We start from the raw sequence: 24163 nt of genomic DNA on the forward strand, positions 1-24163 counted from the left end.
ACTATTTAGGATACATTACCATGAAGAGAATGACATTCATAGCCATAATTATTCATGTGTAGTACAGATCAAGGACCCATGATGAAATTCTGTTACCATTACTACAGTAAGTAGAGTATAAATCAACTTAATTTACTGTAGTTCAATAACCAAAATAGATTTTTTCAAAGTCAAGGTGTCATCTCATAGCTGACATCCCATTATTTCTGCAGACATCTTTCAATCTTAATTCGGAGCAGATATTTACATTTTTTGGAAAACATGGTCAAATAAAAAACTGAGGGAGATTTTACAGAAATTCTGTTACCAAACTTTGCAGCTGCACATTTCTTCCAGTAAATCTATATTTTTTTATGTGTATAAATTGTTAAAATTAGTCATTGTGCTTAGAGTTGTTGTCAAGGGTGAGTGTAACTGGTGCATGGAAGTCAGGCGCAGGAGAGCAAAGATGAGTGGACAAAGCACTTTACTGAGGCAATTATATATATATATATACAGAATGTAACCGCGTCCCGAAAATAAATGCCCAACGAACAAGGGAAGCAGCACAAAGTACAATAACAAAGTACAAAGTACCGGCTGCCACAAAACACAGGTGAAAAGCAACACCCGGCATAAACCAGCCGGAAACGTACCAACCTGACAACAAACAACACCCCACACAGACATGGAGGGAACAGAGGGCTAAATACACATAGTAATGATGATGAAATGAAAACCAGGTGTGCAGGAAAACAAGATAAAACAAATGGAAAATGAAAGGTGGAGCGGCGATGGCTAGAAGACCGGTGATGTAAAAAATGTAAATGTTTGGCATACATTTTAGGTACAAAAATTAGTCTAAGTGCAATTCCGTTACCATGGAATTGCCCAAATATCCCTTGCTAGGGCAATCTGAGATCTGCCTAGTGCTATAACTGTAGTACATTTGACGTCATTGGACATTGGATGTTGGACGTCATTGTGTACATTGGACGTCATTGTGTCTCTACATTTACACCACAGGCTCAGGTATCGTCTATTCTATATTCTATTACCATCCTAAGTGCCACCTGATGCCTTCCCCATTAAAACAAAAGGAAGAGGAAGGTGGCCATTTTGAGAGCAAACACATGGTTGTCTGTACAGATCTAAGAGTGAAAAATGACCTTCTCCCATTGCACGTCTAGCAATCCCAGTCAGGCTCAAGGCCATCTCTCCCATCTCTCTGAGACGATCGATTCCCTGCCTTATCACTATGTCTATGAGATTGCAGTTCCAAATTGATTCTAATCTCCTTGGATTAACACAAAATCAATATGCATTCCGGCATCAAATGAACTGCAGGTGTCTGTGCTAGCAGGCTGAGGTGAGTTCTAAGTTAGCAACAGCATGGTTGTGTAAAAACTGAAACAGTTTCCCTGGGCTTCTCTAATTGGAAAGAGGGACGTCAGGCTGAAGTGGCAGGGATGCAGGAGAGGTTGACAGAGACGTTGCATTGCAGCCTAAGGTTTGTTGGCTGCAGTACTATACTGATGAGGTAGTCCATTGATTTGACAGACTCTCCATCTGTCAGTGCGACTCTCCTTGCTGGAGGAAATACTTTTCATACCAGAGTAGAAAATTACAAAACAAACACACAGATGGACTAACAAATACATTTCAGAAAGTAATTTTGCATTACTGAGAAAAGTGCTTTTCAAAGTTAGTATATTTTCCTGGCATGTGGTGTTGAAAGATGACAACTGCCTTGCGGTGCTGTGCTGTTGTGTTGTTCAGTGTTTACCGGCGTAGTGGGATTCAGGAGGACTGTGTTGTGCAGTGCGGTGACAAGCAGGCCTGCGGGCGGATGGCGTCATGTTTAAGTGTGATTGATGCTCTCGTCTGCTCCCTGAGAATTCTAACTGTTAGTGCTGTTAATGAGCGCACATCGTCTCAAAGCACTGAGACATTTATGTGGAGAGAAGGGAGAGACGTGTGTGTGTGTGTGTGGTTTTAAGTATGGACAAGGCTTGCTGTGATGTTTGTCAGAACCAACTGCTGGGAAGTCATTTAGGTGTGCATATCCAGAAATAGATATCCACCTGCCTGTCATTTCAGCTCTCAGTTAGAAAATGATTAGAAACAAATGTCAAATCAAATCAAAGTTTATTGGTCATGTACACAATTTAGCAGATGCTATAGCAGGTGCAGCTAAATGTTTGTCCAGATGTTCACAAACACTTACAGTAAGACATTCCTGGTAATATCATGCTGTTTCCATTCCACTGTCTCCATGTAGGCTGTATAACTGTAAATTGTAATCACACAGGATTTATCCTCTCCAAGGTTCTGAAACACAGTGGCAGGTCCTTTGTTGACTGCACACGCACATCTGTTGTCAGAGTCTAGGTGATGTGGGTAAGGCGGAGTCAGGCACAGGACACAGAGATGAGTACTAATAGTAACTTTACTCATAATCAATCTTCCAACAATGAGAACGAAAATCTAGAATCACATAAACGAGACAACTGACAACAATAAACACGCACAAAACCATGATGGCTCCAGAGGGTTAAATAGGGAAATAATTAAAACGTAATGGGAACCAGGTGTGAACAATACAGACAAAACAAATGGAAAAAGAAATGTAGATCGGTGGAGGCTAGAAAGCCCGTGACGTCGACCGCCGAACGCCAACCAAACAAGGAGAGGCACCAACTTCGGCGGAAGTCGTGACATCTGTACACGACATTTCAACACACTATTACAGACTAACCATGCTGCCTTGAACCAACCTATTATCTGGTAGTGGCATAATCACCTGTATCCATGGCTAGAAATCCCCATTCATTGATTTTGCCCTCATAAGCACAAAAAAAGCTGCCATGCTATTGGGTACTCACAGAGATACTGTATATACCAGAATAATGTATCCTTGTAGACTCACACACGTCATATCATTGCACTCTCATGCAGGGATCTAGACAATAATATACTGTAGTCTTATATTCTCATGAATCACATTGTCCTCCTATACGGAGATGGACCCTAAGCTAAAATCTCACACACACAGACAGACAGACAGACAGACAGACAGACAGACAGACAGACAGACAGACAGACAGACAGACAGACAGACAGACAGACAGACAGACAGACAGACAGACAGACAGACAGATGCACGCCTTGTTGCGCCCTGCTTCCCAGTGGAAATCAGTGCATGTTGCTTAGACAGAGGGGTTGTGGAATGAGGTTTAGGGAGAGGGGGATGAAGAGGAAAGAGGAGGGATGGGAAGAGGAATAAGGGAGAGCAGGTTCTGCTCTACAGATCTACAGAACAGGCAGGCTCCAGACTATGATTGACACACTAAGTGTGTTCGATTGCCAGTCGGCTGTTTGCTCGCATGCACTGGGAGCCATGTGAGCGGCCAGCCATCTGTGCAACTTGCCATTCTCTGTCGTCGCCTGTCTTCATGGCGATGTGCACCCCCCCTCATTCTAATGAAACCCATCAGTCTGCTGTACACATAGAACCCCCCCATAGGCCAACTCCTCCTCACCCCCTCTACTCCTCTGTTCTATCTGTGTGTGTACCCCTCCAGCGATCCCTCTCTAAGGGCTGAGCTGAAATCCAATGAGATGCTTCATTTACATAGGTCCCCACCAGCTGGCTTCACTCCCCTGGTCTTGATTAAAGTTTTTTTATTGTGTCATTTTACTGTTGATTTACACCCACGTTTACAAAGTCTCCTGGTAGTCTGTCTGTGTCTGTCTCACTCTCTGTCACAGTCTGTCTGTCTATCTATCTCACTGTCTGTCTGTCTGTCTGTCTGTCTGTCTGTCTGTCTGTCTGTCTGTCTGTCTGTCTGTCTGTCTGTCTGTCTGTCTGTCTGTCTGTCTGTCTGTCTGTCTGTCTGTCTGTCTGTCTGTCTGTCTGTCTGTCTGTCTGTCTGTCTGTCTGTCTGTCTGTCTGTCTGTTTACCTGGCAAGCCCAGGTATCCAACAGTGAAAACCAGGTCTGGAGTTCCTTTGTTGCAGGTGGTGTTCTGTTCTGTGTTGTAAATGGATCAGCTGTATTGATTGCATATACTGTTTCACTTTTGGACAGATATCTATGCTTGTGGTGTCACAGCTGCATTATTATTACATTATTCTTCTTCCAGCCCTCACAACCTCTGACAACACTTTCATTTGACATATAATGTATTTAGTCAAACAAAACTAGATGGTCAAAACATAACAGTACTAAAATGAACCAAATACACTAGTTCTCACACGGCCCTCAATAGAATGGAGTGGCAGCACCCTCTTGTGGCTCACTTTTGAACATTACCATGCTTCATGAAATCCTCCCTCTTCTATGAGTCTATGCTATGAACTGAATGTATCATTGAGAGTATTGTCACACTTTAGAGTATAATACATGGAAGGTAGGTGACCTGTGACAGGTAAAAGTAAAGTGGTTCTACAGATTTAAATAGGGTTCAGTGTCTTTCCAGTAAGTTATTCTTTCCAGTAAGTTATTCTCGTACAGGTAACTGCCAAAATAAAGGAAACACTTGAGCAAATGAGGGATACAGGTTGCCGATTATTTTGGCTACCATGGCTAAAAGATGAGATCTCAATGACTTTGAAAGAAGGGTCTCAAAGGAGCATAGTGAGTTTAAAGTGTGTGTGTGTGTGTGTGTGTGTGTGTGTGTGTGTGTGTCTCAGTCACCAGATCTCAACCCAATTGAACACTTATGGGAGATTCTGTAACGGCGCCTGAGACAGCATTTTCCACCACCATCAACAAAACGCCAAATTATGGAATTTCTCGTCGTTGAATGGTGTTGCATCCCTCCAATAGAGTTTCAGACACTTGTAGAATCTATGTCAAGGCCCATTGATACTGTTCTGGATGCTAGTGGTGGCCTAACGCTCTATTGAGACACTATGTTGGTGTTTCCTTTATTACCTGTCGTTCTTGATGTGAGACTGTATTTATTTATATATTTTTTCCAATTTAACTTTCATTTAAATAGGCAAGTCAGTTAAGAACAAATTCATATTTACAATGACGGCCTACAGCGGCCAAACCCAGACGACGCTGGGCCAGTTGTGCACTGCCTTATGGGACTCCTAATCACAGCTGGTTGTATTAGCCTGAATTTGAACCAGGATGTCTGTAGTGACACCTTGAGCACTGAGAGGCAGTGCTTTAGACCTCTGCACCACGCGGGAGCCCACTCAGGACTGTAGGGGCAGCAGTGGTTTCATTTTTTGTTATACAGAATAAATTGGTATGATTTTGGTCTGTGAGTGAGTAGGCTACAGCTTCAGTTTGTGCAATACATTTACATTACATTTATATTTTAGTAGCAGACGCTCTTATCCAGTTAGTGCCTTCAGCATGCAGCTAGGTGAGACGAACACATCATAGTTATAGTAAGGCTTTTTTTTCTCAATAATATAATTAATTATCAGCCAAGTCAGTGCTAGTAGGAAAAGACATGGGCAAGCGTTTTTATATACTTTTTATGGTCTATGTGAGGAGGCCTATGTGCGTGTATGCAAGTTCATGTGTGTGTGTGTGTGTGTGTGTGTGTGTGTGTGTGTGTGTGTGTGTGTGGTAAACCTCTTGTTCTAATAAACCAGGGGAAGTGGAATGGTTGTGGGTGAACCAGCATTTTCCTGAGAATCATGCTGGAGCTACTGTGGGCTAATAAAGTCTTTGCCGTAACATTTTTAGAAGAAGCAATGTGCAGAGGGAGAGCAGAGAAAGAAAGAAAAATCGGGATGAGTATGTGTTTTGTTTGTTTGTTTGTTTGTTTGTGTGTGTGTGTGTGTGTGTGTGTGTGTGTGTGTGTGTGTGTGTGTGTGTGTGTGTGTGTGTGTGTGTGTGTGTGTGTGTGGTAAAACTGTGTGTGTGGTAAAACCTCCAGTGCGCCTGCCCAGTCCGGGGCATCCTGTTCCTGCTCCCCGCATTAGCCCTGAGGTGCGTGTTACTAGTCTGGTGCCTCCTATGCCAGTCCCACGCATCAGGCCTCCAGCGCGCCTGCTCAGCCAGGAGCCTCCAGCGACGCTCCTCAGCCCAGAGCCTCCAGCGACGCTCTCCAGTCTGCAGTCTCCAGCGACGCTCCTCAGCCCGGAGCCTCCAGCGACGCTCTCCAGTCTGCAGCCTCCAGCGACGCTCCTCAGCCCGGAGCCTCCAGCGACGCTCCTCAGCCCGGAGCCTCCAGCGACGCTCCTCAGCCCGGAGCCTCCAGTGACGCTCCTCAGCCCGGAGCCTTCAGCGGTGGTCTGCAACCCGGAGCCTTCAGCGGTGGTCGGCAACCAGGAGCCTTCAGCGGTGGTCTGCAACCCGGAGCCTTCAGCGGTGGTCTGCAACCCGGAGCCTTCAGCGGTGGTCTGCAGCCCAGGGCCTTCAGCGGTGGTCTGCAGCACAGAGCCTTCAGCGGTGGTCTGCAGCCCAGAGTCTTCAGCGGCGGTTGGCGGTCCGAAGCCTCTGACGATGATCCAGGGGTCTGGTTCCTCCGGACAAACAGAAGCGGGGGGGATCAGCGGGCGGTGGGGGTACTACGCCCGGAACCAGAGCCGCCGCCATAGACATTTTTCACCCACCCTACCCTCCCTTTGTGTTTTGTGTTTTTTTTTTGGGGGGGGGGTGTTGTTTGTTTTTTGTTTTTTTTGTGGTGTTGGCATTCGGAGTCTGCACCTTTGGGGGGGGGGGGGGGGGGGGTACTGTCACGTCCTGACCAATATAAGTTGTTATTTTCTTTGGTAGAGTGGTCAGGGCGTGACAGGGGGTGTTTTTGTGTTTGTTCTATGTTTTCTCTTTCTATGTTGTAGTTCTAGGTTGTTTTTTTTGGGGTTGACCTTCAATTGGAGACAGCTGGTCCTTGTTACCTCTAATTGGAGGTCATATTTAGTGGGGGCGTTTCTGCATATTGTTTGTGGGTGATTATATTTTGTGAGTGTGTATGTTCCTCCTGCGTCACGGTTTGTTGTTTTTCCCTTCAGTGTTTTGTTAGTGCATTTCAGTTTCACGTTTAAATAAATATGTGGAACAATGACGACGCTGCATTTTGGTACAATCCTTATAACAGCCGTGACAGTGAGGTCCAGACAAGCTGAAACAAAAGCAATGCAGATAAAACAGAGAGGAAGGTGGGGAAAGGAAATTGCTAATATCAATTAGATCACGAATAAGGAATTTGCAAGACAATGGTGTTTTACTATACGGTACCAGTCAAAAGTTTGCACACACCTATTCATTCAAGGGTTTTTCTTTATTTTTACTATTTTCTACATTGTAGAATAATAGTGAAGACATCAAAACTATGAATCATGTAGTAACCAAAAAAGTGTTAAACAAATCAAAATATATTTGAGATTCTTCAAAGTAGCCACCCTTTGCCTTGATGACAGCTTTGCACACTCTTGGCATTCTTTCAAGCAGCTTCATGAGGAACAGTAGTCACCTGGAATGCATTTCAATTAACAGGTGTACCTTGATAAAAGTACATTTGTGGAATTGATTTCCATCCGAATGTGTTTGAGCCAATCCGTTGTGTTGTAACAAGGTAGTGGTGGTATACAGAAGATAGCCCTATTTGGTAAAACTACTGTAGCTGGTAAAACTACTGTTTTTCAGTTTGCTTTAGTGGTTGTGTTATAGCTGTGTGATGCTGCATGCAAAAGGGCTCTGACGTTCATTTGATTGAGGATGTTGACCATCGACCATACAGTTTTACCACAGACACACACACAGCACACACACACACACACACACACACACACACACACACACACACACACACACACACACACACACACACACACACACACACACACACACACACGTCCAGATTTTTCTTTCTTTCTCTGCTCTCCCTCGGCACATTGCTTCTTCTAAAAATGTTACGGCAAAAACTTTATTAGCCCACAGTAGCTCCAGCATGATTCTCAGGAAAATGCTGGTTCACCCACAACCATTCCACTTCCCCTGGTTTATTAGAACAAGAGGTTTACCACAAATACACAGACGCACGCACACAAACACACACAAACACACATTAAAATGACAGAAATGCTTACATAGGCAAACATGAACTTGCATAAACGTACATCCTAATGTGTTTGAGCCAATCAGTTATGTTGTAACAAGGTAGGGGTGGTATAAAGAAGAGTCCTATTTGGTGAAAGACCAAGTCCATATTAAGGCAAGAACAGCTCAAATAAGCAAAGAGAAATGACAGTCCATCATTACTTTAAGACATGAAGGTCAGTCAATACGCAACTTTGAACATTTCTTCAAGTGCAGTCGCAAAAACCACCAAGTACTATGATGAAACTGGCTCTCATAAGGACCGCCACAGGAAAGGAAGACCCAGAGTTACCTCTGCTGCACATGATACGTTCATTAGAGTTAACTGCACCTCAGATTGCAGCCCAAATAAATGCTTCACAGAGTTCAAGTAACAGGAACATCTCAACATCAACTTTTCAGAGGAGACTGCGTGAATCAGGCCTTCATGGTCACATTGCTGAAAAGAAACCAATACTAAAGGACACCAATAAGATGAAAGACTTGCTTGGGCCAAGAAACACGAGCAATGATATTTTTGGTTCCAACCACTTGTGAGATGCAGAGTGGTGAACGGATGATCTCCACATGTGTGGTTCCCACCATGAAGCATGGAGGAGGAGGTGTGATGGTGTGGGGGTGCTTTGCTGGTGACACTGTCAGTGATTTATTTAAAATTCTAGGCACACTTAACCAGCGAGGCTATCACATCATTCTGCAGCGATACGCCATCCCATCTGGTTTGCGCTTAATGGGACTATCATTTGTTTTTCAACAGGACAATGAACCAACACACCTCCAGGCTGTGTAAGGGCTATTTAAACAAGAAGGAGAGTGATGGAGTGCTGCATCAGATGACCTGGCCTCCACAATCACTCAACCTCAACCGAATTGAGATTGTTTGGGATGAGTTGGACTGCAGAGTGAAGGAAAAGCAGCCAACAAGTGCTCAGCATATGTGGGAACTCCTTCAAGACTGTTGGAAAAGCATTCCAGGTGAAGCTGGTTGAGAGAATGCTGAGCGTGTGCAAAGCTGTCATCAAGGCAAAGGGTGGCTACTTTGAAGAACCTAAAATATAAAATATATTTGTTTAACACTTTTTTGGTTACTACAGGATTCCATGTGTGTTATTTCATAGTTTTCATGTCTTCACTATTAATCTACAATGTAGAAAATAGTAAAAATAAAGAAAAACCCTTGAATGAGTAGGTGTGTCCAAACTTTTGACTGGTACTGTAGGTGATCGTTTTGAACACAGTTTCTTCATTCATCCACCCTTCTGTTAGAGAGAGATCATCATAAAACACATACACAGATTTAAATAAAAACAACTCTATAGAGTTTGAGGTTAGAACTGCATCACTGTCTAACCTCTAATCCTAAACCTAAGCCATGCTATGGATTGGTCCACTTCACTTGTGCAAACTCTCTCACCTCTCCTCTCTCCACGAGAGCCAAACATGACTTAACTCGTCTCTCTCCACATTAAGAACATTATAATTATAAGGTGCATGACAATGATGCATACATCTTAGTTGCAACACATAATTCACCTTAAATCCCCTGTCATTTGATAAATGTTCACTGGATAGGACGCAGCTTCCAGGAGGAAAGTCATAACTGTGAAATGCAATAAATCTTGTAAAAGGATCAGTGTGATCTGTCTCAGTGTCTCAATGTTCGTGTGGATGTTCATCACAGGAATGTGCTTTCATCATTGTATCTCTATTTGTAAAACCAAGCATTTTTGGTCTATGAGAAGCACTATAGAACTGGAAATGCATTTTCAAGGAGATACTCTATCTATGCAACAGAGAGACAATGCTCCTAGTATACTGCTCCATTGAGACAGAGGGTACCAGTGGGTAGTATGACTAAGGTGAAGCTGGAGATTTACAGTGTGTTAGGTGGTGAATTCTCCTCAACAACATTCCACAGAGAACCATGTCTCCCATGGCAACCAACAGCTGAGAAAACTAGTCCAAATGGGCTGGGAAGGCTTCAGAGCACAAGGACACTGCTGACTGAAAACTACTGTAGCTACTGTAAGAGACAGACTATCTGTGAATCTCGGGGGGGGGGGGGGGGGGGGCACAGGACGTACTGGGCTCCGGAGGCGCACCGGAGGTCTGGAGCTTAGAGCTGGCACACCCTGTCCTGGCTGAATGGTGATTTGCGCCAAGCAAGGGCGGAGCGCCGACACAGGACGAATTGGGCTGTGCTGGTGAAAGGGGGGTACAGTGCGTAGAGCAGGCGCAGGATAACCTGGACTGAAGAGATGCACTGGAGACCAGATACGCTGAACCGGCGCACTTCTACCTGGCTGACGGCCAACTCTCGCACGGCAACGGTGAGGAGCTTGCACCGAGCGCACCGGGCTGTGAGTGCGCACTGGCGACACAGTGCACACCACCGCATAACAAGGTGCTTGCTCGGTCACTCGCTCCCCACGGTAAGCACAGGGAGTTGGCTCAGGTCTTTAAACCGCCCCAGCCAATCTGCCCGTGTGCCCCCCCCCCCCCCCCAAAAATTGTTTTGGGTGCTGCCTCTCGTGCTTCCTTCGTTGGGCTAGCTCCTCGTAATGTCGCCGCTCCTCCCTTGCTGTCTCCACCTGCTTCCATGGCAGGGTCTTGTCCCCTGCCATTACATCCTCCCATGTCCAGGACGTCCTCCATGCCATGCTTTCCCTGGCCCAGGATCCCTGCTCCTCCTGGGCACACTGCTTGGTCCTTTTATGGTGGGTGATTCTGTCACGGCTGTTATAAGGATTGGACCAAAATGCAGCGTCGTCGTTGTTCCACATATTTATTTAAACGTGAAACTGAAATGCACTAACAAAACACTGAAGGGAAAAACAACAAACCGTGGAACATACACACTCACAAAATATAATCACCCACAAACAACATGCAGAAACACCGTACTAAATATAACCTCCAATTAGAGGTAACGAGGACCAGCTGCCTCCAATTGAAGGTCAACCCCCAAAAAAACCTAGAAATAGACAAACTAGAACTACAACATAGAAAGAGAAAACATAGAACAAACACAAAAACACCCCCTGTCACGCCCTGACCACTCTACCATAGAAAATAACAACTTATATTGGTCAGGACGTGACACTCACAGATAACCTGTCCTGCATTGCAGGGACTGAGTGAACAGAGAACGGCTATCAATCACACCTTGGTTATCAGGGTTGATAAAGAGAGATAACAATGACTTAAATTACTCAGTTATAGTATATTTGCAAAACTACACACACACTTCTGTTGGAAAAACCTCAGCCCATGTAATCACTTTAAGTATTAAGCTTGAGATCTGGTCAGACCCCTCGGATAACGAGTCAAGGATAACATTACTGTAACACTACTGTAAGAAATAGATGTATATGAGAGTGAACTCTCAGCAGTGAGGTCCTGAGTGCTGTTTTTCCTAATATTACAATAAGTGATAGCAGTTATTGACTGATACCACACTAGCAGGTCCGTGCTGACATTGTGACGTGATTCAGGTGTGAGTCAGAGATGAACTCCGGATCAGGAACCAGGTGAGATGGATTAGTGTCAGCTCAATCTTCACCATATAATCACCGGAGCATATTTACAGAAATCCCCTCTATTGTCTTCTTAGATGAGTAATGCTTGGAGCTGATTACTGTCTTGGTGGTGGTCTGGGAGTTGTCATGAGATGGCAAGGTGCCAACTACATTCACATCCAGAACTGATCAGTCATTGTTTGAAAAGGTCGATTGAATGAGAAGGTGTCCTCAATACACTTATCTGGTAAAATAATGGTAAAATAAAAGTGTTGAGGTATTGAAGGGTAACTTATGTCCTCTCTTGACCATATTTTGGATTTACTTTCAGTGTTTTCCTACTGGCACACAGTAACAGCCAGAAGAAGATAAAGACTAATGGTACGGTGCAGAAGACTGACTCTAGGCTGGCTTTCATTGAGGTCTGTATCCTGGTCAGCTATTGGAGCTCTCAGCCATTTCTAAGTCATGGAATTTCTGCAAGCTTTCAGAGGATATTGCCCAAGAACAACAGCTCATGAAAAAATGTATAATTGAATGTTGTGGGGGAAATTGCCCACATAATACGATATTGTGTTGTGCTAGTCATATGGCATGCACTCAATCTTCACCATTCTGCTCAGTTTGGTCAGGTCATTTCCATGCTACTCGCTGGATGCATTCCTGAAAAATGTGTCAATTCTTCCTTTGTCTTTGTGACAGTATGCATCTAATGACCCAAGATAAATATTAAGGGAAATAGAGGAACTTGGCTCCTATTTTTGGATCAACATACTCCTACAGTACACTTTAGTTTATCCACTGAGTTAGCTCAGTATTTCCTGGAAATACAGACCACCTCTCAGAAGTATTGTCAGAAGACAAAACATAAAGGAATCCAATAATGGCACATTACAATACTATAGCATTATAACCATTACAATTAGAACTGCCACAACTATTACGAAATAATGCAGTGAAAATAATCACAGTTTATTAACTGGATATGACTATATTTTGGACTTGGACTTAAATGCCAGTGCTCATTTGGCGTACCAGTACTGCTAATAGTTAGGTGCAGGACCTCCACAATACTTGAAAGCTAATATTCTATATGAGAAACAGGCGCTCAAGCAGTAGAACATTTGAGGTGCTGGTACTCAGCTCCGGTGAGCTTTTGCCCATATCAAGCACTGTATTTTAGAAGGAAAGAATCCTCTGGCTTCTCTCAAATAAAATATAATTCAATACTATACACTGAGGCTTGAATTGGAAAAATTAGATTGCTGTCAGGCATGCCTTGTTCTGTTGAAACCTCAGCAGGATGACTTTACTGCTGTGTATTTTAGGAGAGACAGGATATCAAGTTTCAGGTGTTGATATCTTTCTCACAGCAAGACGTCCTCCAACATTGTATGTTCCCAGTGATGTGAGATTGCACTGAGATGTCTGATATGAAGGCTTATGTTTTATATTTCACTTTCCCTCTTTCTATCGCCTTTTTCTGTGGACTTCAGGCTTAGTTACTGTATGCCTGTTACTCTTTTGCAGGTTCATTTTCTACCTGTTTTAAGCAAATGTTGGAGGGAAGCAGGGTAGAATCTGGGGAATGATCTCTGCTATGCCAACAACATGTTAGACTGTGAGAGAGTGAGGGGGTTTCTTATAGTGTAATCAACTATTTGTGTTTTTGTCTGCAGATACAGACACCCAGGATAAGGCCAGTGAAAATGCTGCCCCCACCCCCTCGTCTGAACATGAGGATGACAACTCTCTGGGCTATACAGGTACTGCAAGGATATCTGTGTCTCTGTCTTTGTGTCTCTAATATGGTCATACATTTGTCAGGAGGTGAAAAAGTGCAGCTCATTTTCCACCTCATTTTGTGGGCAGAGTGCACATAGCCTGACTTCTCTTGAGAGCCAGGTTTGCCTTTGGCAGCCTTTCTCAATAGCAAGGCTATGAACACTGAGTCTGTACATAGTCAAAGATTTCCTTAATTTTGGGTCAGTCACAGTAGTCCAGTATTCTGCCACTGTGTACTTTCTGTTTAGTGCCAAATAGCATTCTAGTTTGCTCTGTTTTTTTGTAAATTGTTTCCAATGTATCAAGTAATTATATTTTTGTTTTTTCATGATTTGGTAGGGTTTAATTGTGTTGCTGTCCTGGGGCTCTGTGGGGTCTGTTTGTGTTTTTGAACAGAGCCCCAGGACCAGCTTGCTTAGGGGGCTCTTCTCCAGGTAAATGTCTCTGTAGGTGATGGTTTTGTTATGGAAGGTTTGAGAATCGCTTCCTTTTAGGTGGATGTAGAATAACGGCTCTTTTCTGGATTTTGATTATTAGCGGGTATTGGCCTAATTCTGCTCTGCATGTGTTATTTGGTGTTTTACATTGTACATGGAGGATATTTTTGCAGAATTCTGTCTGCAGAGTTTCAATTTGGTGTTCGTCCCATTCAGTGAATTCTTGGTTGTTGAGCGGACCCCAGACCTCACAACCTTAAAGGGCAATGGGTTATATAACTGATTCAAGTATTTTTAGCCAAATCCTAATTGGTATGTCGAATTTTATGTTCCTTTTGATGGCATAGAAGGCCCTTCTTGCCTTGTCTCTCAGATTGTTCACAGCTTTGTGGAAGTTAACTGAAGCGCTGATGTTTAGGCCGAGGTATGTATCATTTTTTTGTGTGCTCTAGGGCAATGGTCTCTAGATGGAATTTGTATTTGTGGTCCTGGCAACTGGACCTTTTTTGGAACACCATTATTTTTGTCTTACTGAGATTTACTGTTTCTCTCTCTCTCACTCTCACTCTCACTCTCTTAATTATTTTTATTTTTTAAATTCACCTTTAGTTAACCAGGTAGGCCAGTTGAGAACAAGTTCTCATTTACAACTGCGACCTGGCCAAGATAGAGCAAAGCAGTGCGACACAAACAACAACACAGAGTTAAACATGGGAAAAACAAACGTACAGTCAATAACAAATAGAAAAATCTATATACAGTGTGTGCAAATGTAGTAAGATTAGTGAGGTAAGGCAATAAATATGCCATAGCGGCGAAATAATTACAATTTAGTAATTAAACACTGGAGTGATAGATGTGCAGAAGATGAATGTGCAAGTAGAGATACTGGGATGCAAAGGAGGAAAAAACAACAACATGGGGATGAGGTAGTTGGGTGGGCTATTTACAGATGGGCTATGTACAGGTACAATGATTGGTAAGCTGCTCAGATAGCTGATGCTTAAAGTTAGTGAGGGAGATATAAGTCTCCAGCTTCAGTGATTTTTGCAATTCGTTCCAGTCATTGGCAGCAGAGAACTGGAAGGAAAGGCGGCCAAAGGAGGAGTTGGCTTTGGGGGTGACCAGTGAAATATACCTGCTGGAGCGCGTACCACGGGTGGGTGCTGCTATGGTGACCAGTGAGCTTAGATAAGGCAGGGCTTTACCTAGCAAAGACTTATAGATGACCTGGAGCCAGTGGGTTTGGCGACGAATATGAAGCGAGGGCCAGCCAACGAGAGCATACAGGTCGCAGTGGTGGGTAGTAAATACTTCTTTGGTGACAAAACAGAGGTGGATCAGAGGTGGATCAGAGAACCACCAGCAGCAAGAGCGACATCATTGATATATACAGAGAAAAGAGTCGGCCTGAGAATTGAACCTTGTGGCACCCCCATAGACACTGCCAGAGGTCCGGACAACAGGCCCTCCGATTTAACACACTGAACTCTATCTGAGAAGTAGTTGGTGAACCAGGTGAGGCAGTCATTTGAGAAGCCAAGGCTATTGAGTCTGCCGATAAGAATGCGGTGATTGACAGAGTGGAAAGCCTTGGCAAGGTCGATGAAGACGGCTGCACAGTACTGTCTTTGACTTTAGAAAGACAGGGTTGGACAGATATAGGTCTGTAACAGTTTGGGTCTAGAGTGTCACCCCCTTTGAAGAGGAGGATGACCGCGGTAGCATCCCAATCTTTAGGGGATCTCAGTCTATACGAGAGGTTGAACAGGCTAGTAATAGGGGTTGCAACAATTGCGGCGGATAATTTTAGAAAGAGAGGGTCCAGATTGTCTAGCCCAGCTGATATATAGGGGTACAGATTTTGCAGCTCTTTCAGAGCATCAGCTGTCTGGATTTGGGTGAAGGAGAAATGAGGGAGGCTTGGGCAAGTTGCTGTGGGGGGTGCAGAGCTGTTGACCCGGGTAGGGGTAGCCAGGTGGAAAGTATGGCCAGCCGTAGAAAAATGCTTATTGAAATTCTCAATTATCGTAGATTTATTGGTGGTGACTGTGTTTTCTAGCCTCAGTGCAGTGGGCAGCTGGGAGGAGGTGCTCTTTTTCTCCATGGACTTTACAGTGTCCCAGAACTTTTTGGAGTTTGTGCTACAGGATGCAAATTTCTGTTTGAAAAAACTAGCCTTTGGTTTCTTAACTGCCTGTTTATATTGGTTCCTAACTTCCCTTAAAAGTTGCATCTCGTGGGGGCTATTCGATGCTAATGCAGTACGCCACAGGATGTTTTTGTGCTGGTCAAGGGCAGTCAGGTCTGGAGTGAACCAAGGCCTATATCTGTTCTTTGATCAACATTTTTTGAATGGGGAATGCTTATTTATTTAAGATATTCTCTATCATTCTATCAGTCTCTCTCTTTCTTCCTTTCTCTCTGTCTCAATCTCTTTCTTTCTCCAATAATGCAATTTTAGTGTTGAATGTTACTAAAATAACTCTAAAATACAAAACATTTAATCTTTAAATAAATTACTATATTATAGCTGCAATATGGAACTTTTTGGGTGATCAGACCAAATTGACACAAACATTTAGTTATAGATCTGTCATTCTCATTGAAAGCAAGTCTAAAAAGTGGTAGATCTGTTCTATGTGTGCTATTTCTGTCACGTCCTGACCAGTAAAGGGGTTATTTGTTCTTATAGTTTGGTCAGGACTTGGCAGGGGGTATTTGTTTTATGTGGTTCAGGGTGTGTTTGAGTATGTTCAGGTAGAGGGGTATTTGATTTATTAGTCCGTGATTTTTTGGTTAGTTCTATGTTAGTTCTATGTCTGTGCTAGGGTATTGTATTTCTATGTTTTAGGTATGGGGATTGGGGCCTTCAATTGGAGGCAGCTGTCTATCGTTGCCTCTGATTGAAGGTCCTATATTTAGGAGTGTGTTTGTTTTGGGGTTTGTGGGAGATTGTTTCTTGTATTGCCTACAAGACTGTTTTGTTGTTAGTTTATCGTTTTTCGTGTTTGTTTTGGATAAATAAAAATGAGCATTCACGTACCCGCTGCGCCTTGGTCCATCTATTACGACGACCGTGACAGAATCTCCCACCAACCACGGACCAAGCAGCGGAGGAAGGAGCAACAGGTGGACTATTGGGAGTCGTGGACCTGGGAGGAGATTAAAGCCGGAGAGGGCCCATGGAGGAAGGTGAAAGAGGACCGGGAATGTTACAGGGGTTCACGGTTGGAGTCCAAACCTGAGAGGCAGGCCCAAGATTTTTTTGGGGGGGGCACACGGGTAGTTTCGCTGGGCAAGGATTAAGCCCCAAGCCAAATCCCCATGCTTTTTTGAGGCAACCTATGACTGGACAGGTCCCGTGCTTCGGGGTAATGCGTACTGTGGCGAGGCCAAGTATTTTCATGCCGGTGTGCGCAGTGCCAGCGCCCCGCATTTGCCAGGGGGAAGTGGTAATCCAGCCAGTAAGGGTGGAGCCAGTGCTGTGCTCAAGACCACCAGTGCATCTTCACGGTCCAGTGTATCCTATTCCCGCTCTTCGCACTAGCCGTGAGGTGCGTGTCTCCAGTCTGGCACATCCCAAGCCAGCACCACGCACCAGGCTTCCAGTGCATCAGCCCAGTCCAGTATGTCCTGTTCCCACTCCTTGCACTAGCCCTGAGGTGCGTGACCTTAGTCTGGCGTCTCCTAAGCCAGCACCACGCACTAGGCTTCCAGTGCGTCAGTCCAGTCCAGTACGTCCTGTTCCCGCTCCTCGCACTAGCCTTGGGGTGCGTGTCCCTAGTCTGATACCTCCAGTACCAGCCCCACGCACTAGGCTTCCAGTGCATCAGCCCAGTCCTGTTCCTGCTCCCCGCACTAGCCCTGAGGTGCGTATCCCCAGTCTGGTACCTCCAGTACCAGCCCCACGTCCTGACCAGTAAAGGGGTTATTAGTTCTTATAGTTTGGTCAGGACGGGACAGGGGGTATTTGTTTTGTGGTTCAGGGTGTGTTTGAGTATGTTCAGGTAGAGGGGTATTTGATTTATTAGTCCATGATTTTTTTGGTTAGTTCTTAGTTCTATGTTAGTTCTATGTCTGTGCTAGGGTATTGTATTTCTATGTTTTAGGTATGGGGATTGGGGCCTTCAATTGGAGGCAGCTGTCTATCGTTGCCTCTGATTGAAGGTCCTATATTTAGGAGTGTTTGTTTTGGGGTTTGTGGGAGATTGTTTCTTGTATTGCTGTGTGTTGCCTACAAGACTGTTTTGTCATCAGTTTATCGATTTTCGTGTTTGTTTTGGATAAATAAAAATGAGCATTCACGTACCCGCTGCGCCTTGGTCCATCTATTACGACGACGTGACAATTTCTATGCTTCCCATTCTTAAGGTTCATTTTTGCTTCTTTTACTTTCACTTTTGTACACCATCTTCAAACAGTTGAAAATACAATATTTTTGGTTGTGGAACATATATTTCACAGCGGTTCTCTAGACAATGACTGCTTGTTTTGTCACTTAAGCTGAAATTACGTGGACTATTACAATTTAAGCAACCAGGAAATGGCGAAGCGATTTCTGCATATCACCTCTTCAATAAATACCTCTAAATACTCTTACCCATTTTATATATATATATATATATATATATATATATACACTACCAGTCAAGTTTTAGAACACCTACTCATTCAAGGGATTATCTTTTTTTTACTATTTTCTTCAATATAGAACAATAGTGAAGACATCAGAACTATGAAATAAAACATAGAATCATGTAGTAACCAAAAAAGTGTTAAACAAATCAAAATATATTTTAGATTTGAGATTCTTCAAATAGCCACCCTTTGCCTTGATGACAGCTTTGAACACTCTTGGCATTCTCTCAACTAGCTTCATGAGGTAGTCACCTGGAATGCATTTCAATTAACAGGTGTGCCTTGTTAAGTTAATTTGTGGAATTTCTTTCCTTCTTAATGCGTTTGAGCCAATCAGTTGTGTTGTGACAAGGTAGGGGTGGTATACAGAAGAGAGCCCTATTTGTTATAATACCAAGTCCATATTATGGCTCAAATAAGCAAAAAGAAACAACAGTCCATTACTTTAAGACATGAAAGTCAGTCAATATGGAACATTTCAAGATCTTTGAAAGTTTCTTCAAGTGCAATCGCAAAAACCATCAAGCTCTATGGTAGTGGAAACCAAACACATATGGAGACCATCCGTCCACCTACTCTGCGTCTCACAAAGACCCAGAATTACCTCTGCCACAGAGAACCACCGTGTCTTTGTGATGCAGAGTAGGTGAACGGATGGTCTCCGTATGCATGGTTTCCACCATGAAGTATGGAGGAGGTGTGATGGTGTTGGGGTGGTTTGCTGGTGACACTGTCTGTGATTTATTTAGAATTCAAGGCACACTTAACCAGAATCGCTACCCCAGCAATACGCCATCCCATCTGGTTTGCGCTTAGTCAAATCAAATGAAACTTTATTTGTCACATGTGCCGAATACAAGTGTAGACTTTACCGTGAAATGCTTACTTACAAGCCCTTAAAGTAACACAATAAGAACAACAAAGACGAGGCTATATACAGAGGGCACCGGTACCGATCAGTGTGCGAGGCTACAGGTTGGTTGGGGTAATTTGTACATGTAGGTAGGGGTGAAGTGACTATAAACAGCGAGTAGCAGCAGTGTACAAAAGGGAGGCGGGGGGGGGGGGGGTCAATGTAAATTGTCCGGTGATGATTGTATTAATTGTTCAGCAGTCTTATGGCTTGGAGCTAGAAGCTGTTGAGGAGCCTTTTGGTCCTAGACCAAAAGGTACCGCTCCGGTACCGCTTGCCGTGCGGTTGCAGAGAAAACAGTCTATAACTTGGGTGACTGGAGTCTGACAATTTTATGAGCTTTCCTCTGACACCGCCTATTGTATATGTCCTGGATGGCAGGGAGCTTGGCCCCAGTGATATACTGGGCCGTTCGTACTACCCTCTGTAGCGCCTAACGTCAGATGAAGAGCAGTTGCCATACCAGGCAGTGATGCAACTGGTCAGGATGCTCTCGTTGATGCAGCTGTGGAAGCTTTTGAGGATCTGGGGACCCATGCCAAATCTTTTCAGTCTCCTGAGGGGGGGAAAGGTTTTGTTGTGCTCTCTTCCTCGACTGTCTTGGTATGTTTTGACCATGATAGTTCGTTGGTGATGTGGACACTAAGGAACTTGAAACTCATGACCCGCTCCACTACAGCCCCGTCGGTGTTAATGGGGGCCTGTTCGGCCCGCCTTTTCCTGTAGTCCACGATCAGCTCCTTTGTCTTGCTCACATTGAGGGAGAGGTTGTTGTCCTGCCACCACACTGCCAGTTCTCCGACCTCCTCCCTATAGGCCGTCTCATTGTTGTCTGTGATCAGGCCTATCACTTTTGTGTCGTCAGCAAACTTAATGATGGTGTTGGAGTCGTGTTTGGCCACGCAGTCATGGGTGAACAGGGAATACAGGAGGGGACTAAGTACACACCCCTGAGAGGCCCAAGTTTTAAGGATCAGCGTGGCAGATGTGTTGTTGCCTACTCTTACCACCTGGGGGCGACCCGTCAGAAAGTCCAGGATCTAGTTGCAGAGGGAGGTGTTAAGTCCCAGAGTCCTTAGCTTAGTGATGAGCTTCGTGTGCACTATGATGTTGAACGCTGAGCTGTAGTCAATGAACAGAATTCTCACATAGGTGTTCCTTTTGTCTAGGTGAGAAAGGGCAGTGTGGAGTGCGATTGAGATTGCGTCATCTGTGGATCTGTTGGGGCGATATGTGAATTGGAGTGGGTCTAGGGTATCCGGGAGGATGCTGTTGATGTGAGCCATGACCGTCCTTTCAAAGCACTTCATGGCTACCGATGTGAGTGCTTCAGTGTAGCATGCCTCGAAGCGAGCATAAAAGGTATTTAGCTAGTTTTGTAGGCTCGCGTCACTGGGAAGCTAGCATATGGATTTCCCTTTGTAGTCCGTAATAGTTTTCAAGCCCTGCCACATCCGATGAGCATCAGAGCTGGTGTAGTAGGATTCAATCTTAATCCTGTATTGATGCTTTGCTTATTTGATGGTTCGTCTGAGGGCATAGCGGGATTTCTTATTAGCATCCGGATTAGTCTCCCGCTCCTTGAAGGTGGCAGCTCTAGCCTTTAGCTCGATGTTGCCTGTAATCCATGGCTTCTGGTTGGGATATGTACGTACAGTCACTGTGGGGATGACGTTGTTGATGCACTTATTGATGAAGCCGATGACTGAGGTGGTGTACTCCTCAATGCCATTGGATGAATCCCGGAACATATTCGAGTCTATGCAAGCAAAAGAGTCCTGTAGTGTAGCAGCCGCATCATCTGACCACTTCCGTATTGAGCAAGTCACTGGTACTGCCTGCTTTAGTTTTTGCTTGTAAGCAGGAATCAGGAGGATAGAATTATGGTCACATTTGCCAAATGGAGGGTGGGGGAGAGCTTTGTATGCATCTCTGTGTGTGGAGTAAAGGTGGTCTAGGATTTTTTTTCTCTGGTTGCACATGTGACATGCTGGTAAAAATTGGGTCAAACTGATTTAAGTTTGCCTGCATTAAAGTCCCCGGCCACTAGGAGCACCACTTCTGGGTGAGTATTTTGTTCTTTGCTTATGGCCTTATAGAGTTGGTTGAGAGCGGTCTTAGTGCCAGCTTCGTTCTGTGGTGGTAAATAGACTGCTTTGAATAATATAGATGAGCACACTCTTGGTAGATAGTGTGGTCTACGTCTTATCATAAGGTTCTCTACCTCAGGCGAGCAATACCTCGAGACTTCTTTAATATTAGACATCGCGCACCAGCAGTTATTGACAAATAGACACACACGCCCACCCCTCATCTTACCAGAGGTAGCTTCTCTGTTCTGCCGGTGCATGGAAAATCCCGCTAGCTCTATATTGTCCATATTGTCGTTCAGCCACATCTCGGTGAAACATAAGATGTGACAGTTTTTGATGTCCCCTTGGTAGGATAATCTTAATCGTAGGTCATCAAGGAGATTGATGGAGTGCTGCATCAGTTGACCTGAACCCAATTGAGATGGTTTGGGATGAGTTGGACCGCAGAGTGATCAAGTGCTCAGCATATGTGGGAACTCCTTCATAATTGTTGGAAAAGCATTCCTCATGAAGCTGGTTGAGAGAATGCCAAGAGTGTGCAAAGCTGTCATCAAGGCAAAGGGTGGCTACTTTGAAGAATCTAAAATCTAAAATAGATTTAGATTTGTTTAACACTTTTTTGGTTACTACATTATTCCATGTGTGTTATTTCATAGTTTTGATGTCTTCACTATTATCTTCACTATTATTCTACAATGTAGAAAGTAGTAAAAATAAAGAAAAACCCTTGAATGAGTAGTTGTGTCCAAACTTTTGACTGGTACTCTCTATATAGTGTATCTTCTGTTAGCAATTTTAAAAAGTACATTCTTTACATTCAGGTCAGAAATGTACTGAAGACCAACAGAGTCAGTATATGATTTTAGAAACTCTAGTCTGGATAAATCGACATTGGGTATACTGTATGATGAGCTCAATGTTTACAATTCAGAAAGCAAATTAGTATGTATAAGTATAGTTTAAAGTTTAGTATAATAAACAGGGGGTAGCATACCACCCAATGCGACAGATACCATTATTGTCATAAAATTGCATAGAAAATCGTTACCCAAATCACAATGGAGCTTGTTAAAAATGTTAGTTTATGACCCAAACGTTCAAAGTTATCAAGGGTCAGCACAAACCACATTCCTGTGTAACTAGGATCTAAATGATTACAGGAAACTGTCTTTTCTATCAATCTGTGGAAACTAGCCCAAAGGGGCCACTGGCCAATAGGAAATTAAACTAATGTGCTTTAATATCTCCAAGAATTATTTAAATTCAAAGCCATGACTGGGACCCAAACAGTCCCAGGTAGCAGATTGTGTTCCAGCAGGCAGGGACTATAATATCACTGGATGCCAGTTCATTATTGGCCACGGACCTCGAGTGCTCCTTCCAAAGGCAACATAATTCAATCTTCTCTCCCTTTCCTTTAATATATTATTGTAAAGGTTCACTGTCATGGGAGGTACCGTCATAGAGCAAATAAGCAAATTGATTAAGAGTTTCTCTCCTTTCCCCAAGCCTTCTCTCCTGCGGCCTTAGACAGTTAAAAACTGCACTTTCAGGCTGCACGGAAGAGATTGGAATTTGATAAAGATCACAGCTTGAATACGGGTCATGACCATATTTCACAGCCTTGTTCATGATTCTAACACAACTATCGTGACACTGCAGCCTTTTATGTTCATAGATCATTTATTTACTCCTTATTTTGCCAGGTAAGTTCACTGAGAATTCATTCTCATTTAAAACAACGATGTGGAGAAAGTTACAAAACATAGTAAAAATACATAGTTAACCTACAAAATATACAGTATAAGCAAGCAAAAAACACAAAAACTATAAATATAAAATAAAACAATCAAGCTACACCAGCTCTGTCAGGAGGAATGGGCTGAAATTCACTCAACTTATTGTGGAAAGCTTGTGGAAGGTTACCCAAAACGTTTGACCCAAGTTAAACAATTTAAAGGCAATGCTACCAAATACTAATTTAGTGTATGTAAACTTCTGACCCACTGGGAATGTGATGAAAGAAATAAAAGCTGAAATAAATCATTCTCTACTATTATTCTGAAATTTCACATTCTTAAAATAGTGGTGATCCTAACTGACCTAAGACAGGGAATTGTTACTAGGATTAAATGTCAGGAATTGTGAAAAACTGAGTTTAATTGTATTTGGCTAAGGTGTATGTAAACTTCCAACTTCAACTGTGTATTGAAAGCAGGTGCTTCCACACAGCTGTGGTTCCTGAGATAATGAAGCAATTAGTGTAATGTATAAGAATGCTAGGCAGGTCATTCTTTTTGGCTGCTATGGCTATGCCCCCATAGGATGACAATGTCTCCATCCACAAGGCACGAGTGGTCACTGAATGGTTTGATGAGCACGAAAACAATGTAAGCCATATGCCATGGCCGTCTCAGTCACCAGATCTAAACCCAATTGAAATCTTATGGGACATTCTGGAGTGGCATCCGACAAACACCAAATTATAGAATTTCTCATGGTAGAATGGTGTCCCATCCTTCCAATAGTTCCAGACACTTGTAGAATCTATGCCAAGGTGCATTGAAGCTGTTCTGGCGGCTTGTGGTGGTCCAACGCTCTATTAAGAAACTGTATGTTGATGTTTCCTTTATTTTGACAGTTACCTGTATATATAGTATACCTATATTATAATGTTTGATTTGCTTAATTGAAAAAACTGAATTGCATCATATGGCACTCCTCTC

At 43.6% G+C, this 24163-nt stretch overlaps 1 protein-coding gene across 2 annotated transcripts in view; it reads left to right on the forward strand.

Annotated features, from left to right (window-relative positions):
* Window positions 1–24163, forward strand: part of LOC106568094 (roundabout homolog 1) — a 261979-nt gene that overhangs the window by 70481 nt on the left and 167335 nt on the right. For both annotated transcript variants that reach the window (XM_082960436.1, XM_082960437.1), the window contains exon 3: window positions 13248–13334. In XM_082960436.1, coding sequence (XP_082816562.1) covers window positions 13248–13334 — 87 coding nt within the window. The remainder of the gene's footprint in view (window positions 1–13247; window positions 13335–24163) is intronic.

The sequence above is a fragment of the Salmo salar genome, chromosome 13 (genome assembly GCF_965601325.2).
Source record: "Salmo salar chromosome 13, fSalSal1, whole genome shotgun sequence".
NCBI classification, from domain to species: Eukaryota; Metazoa; Chordata; class Actinopteri; order Salmoniformes; family Salmonidae; genus Salmo; species Salmo salar.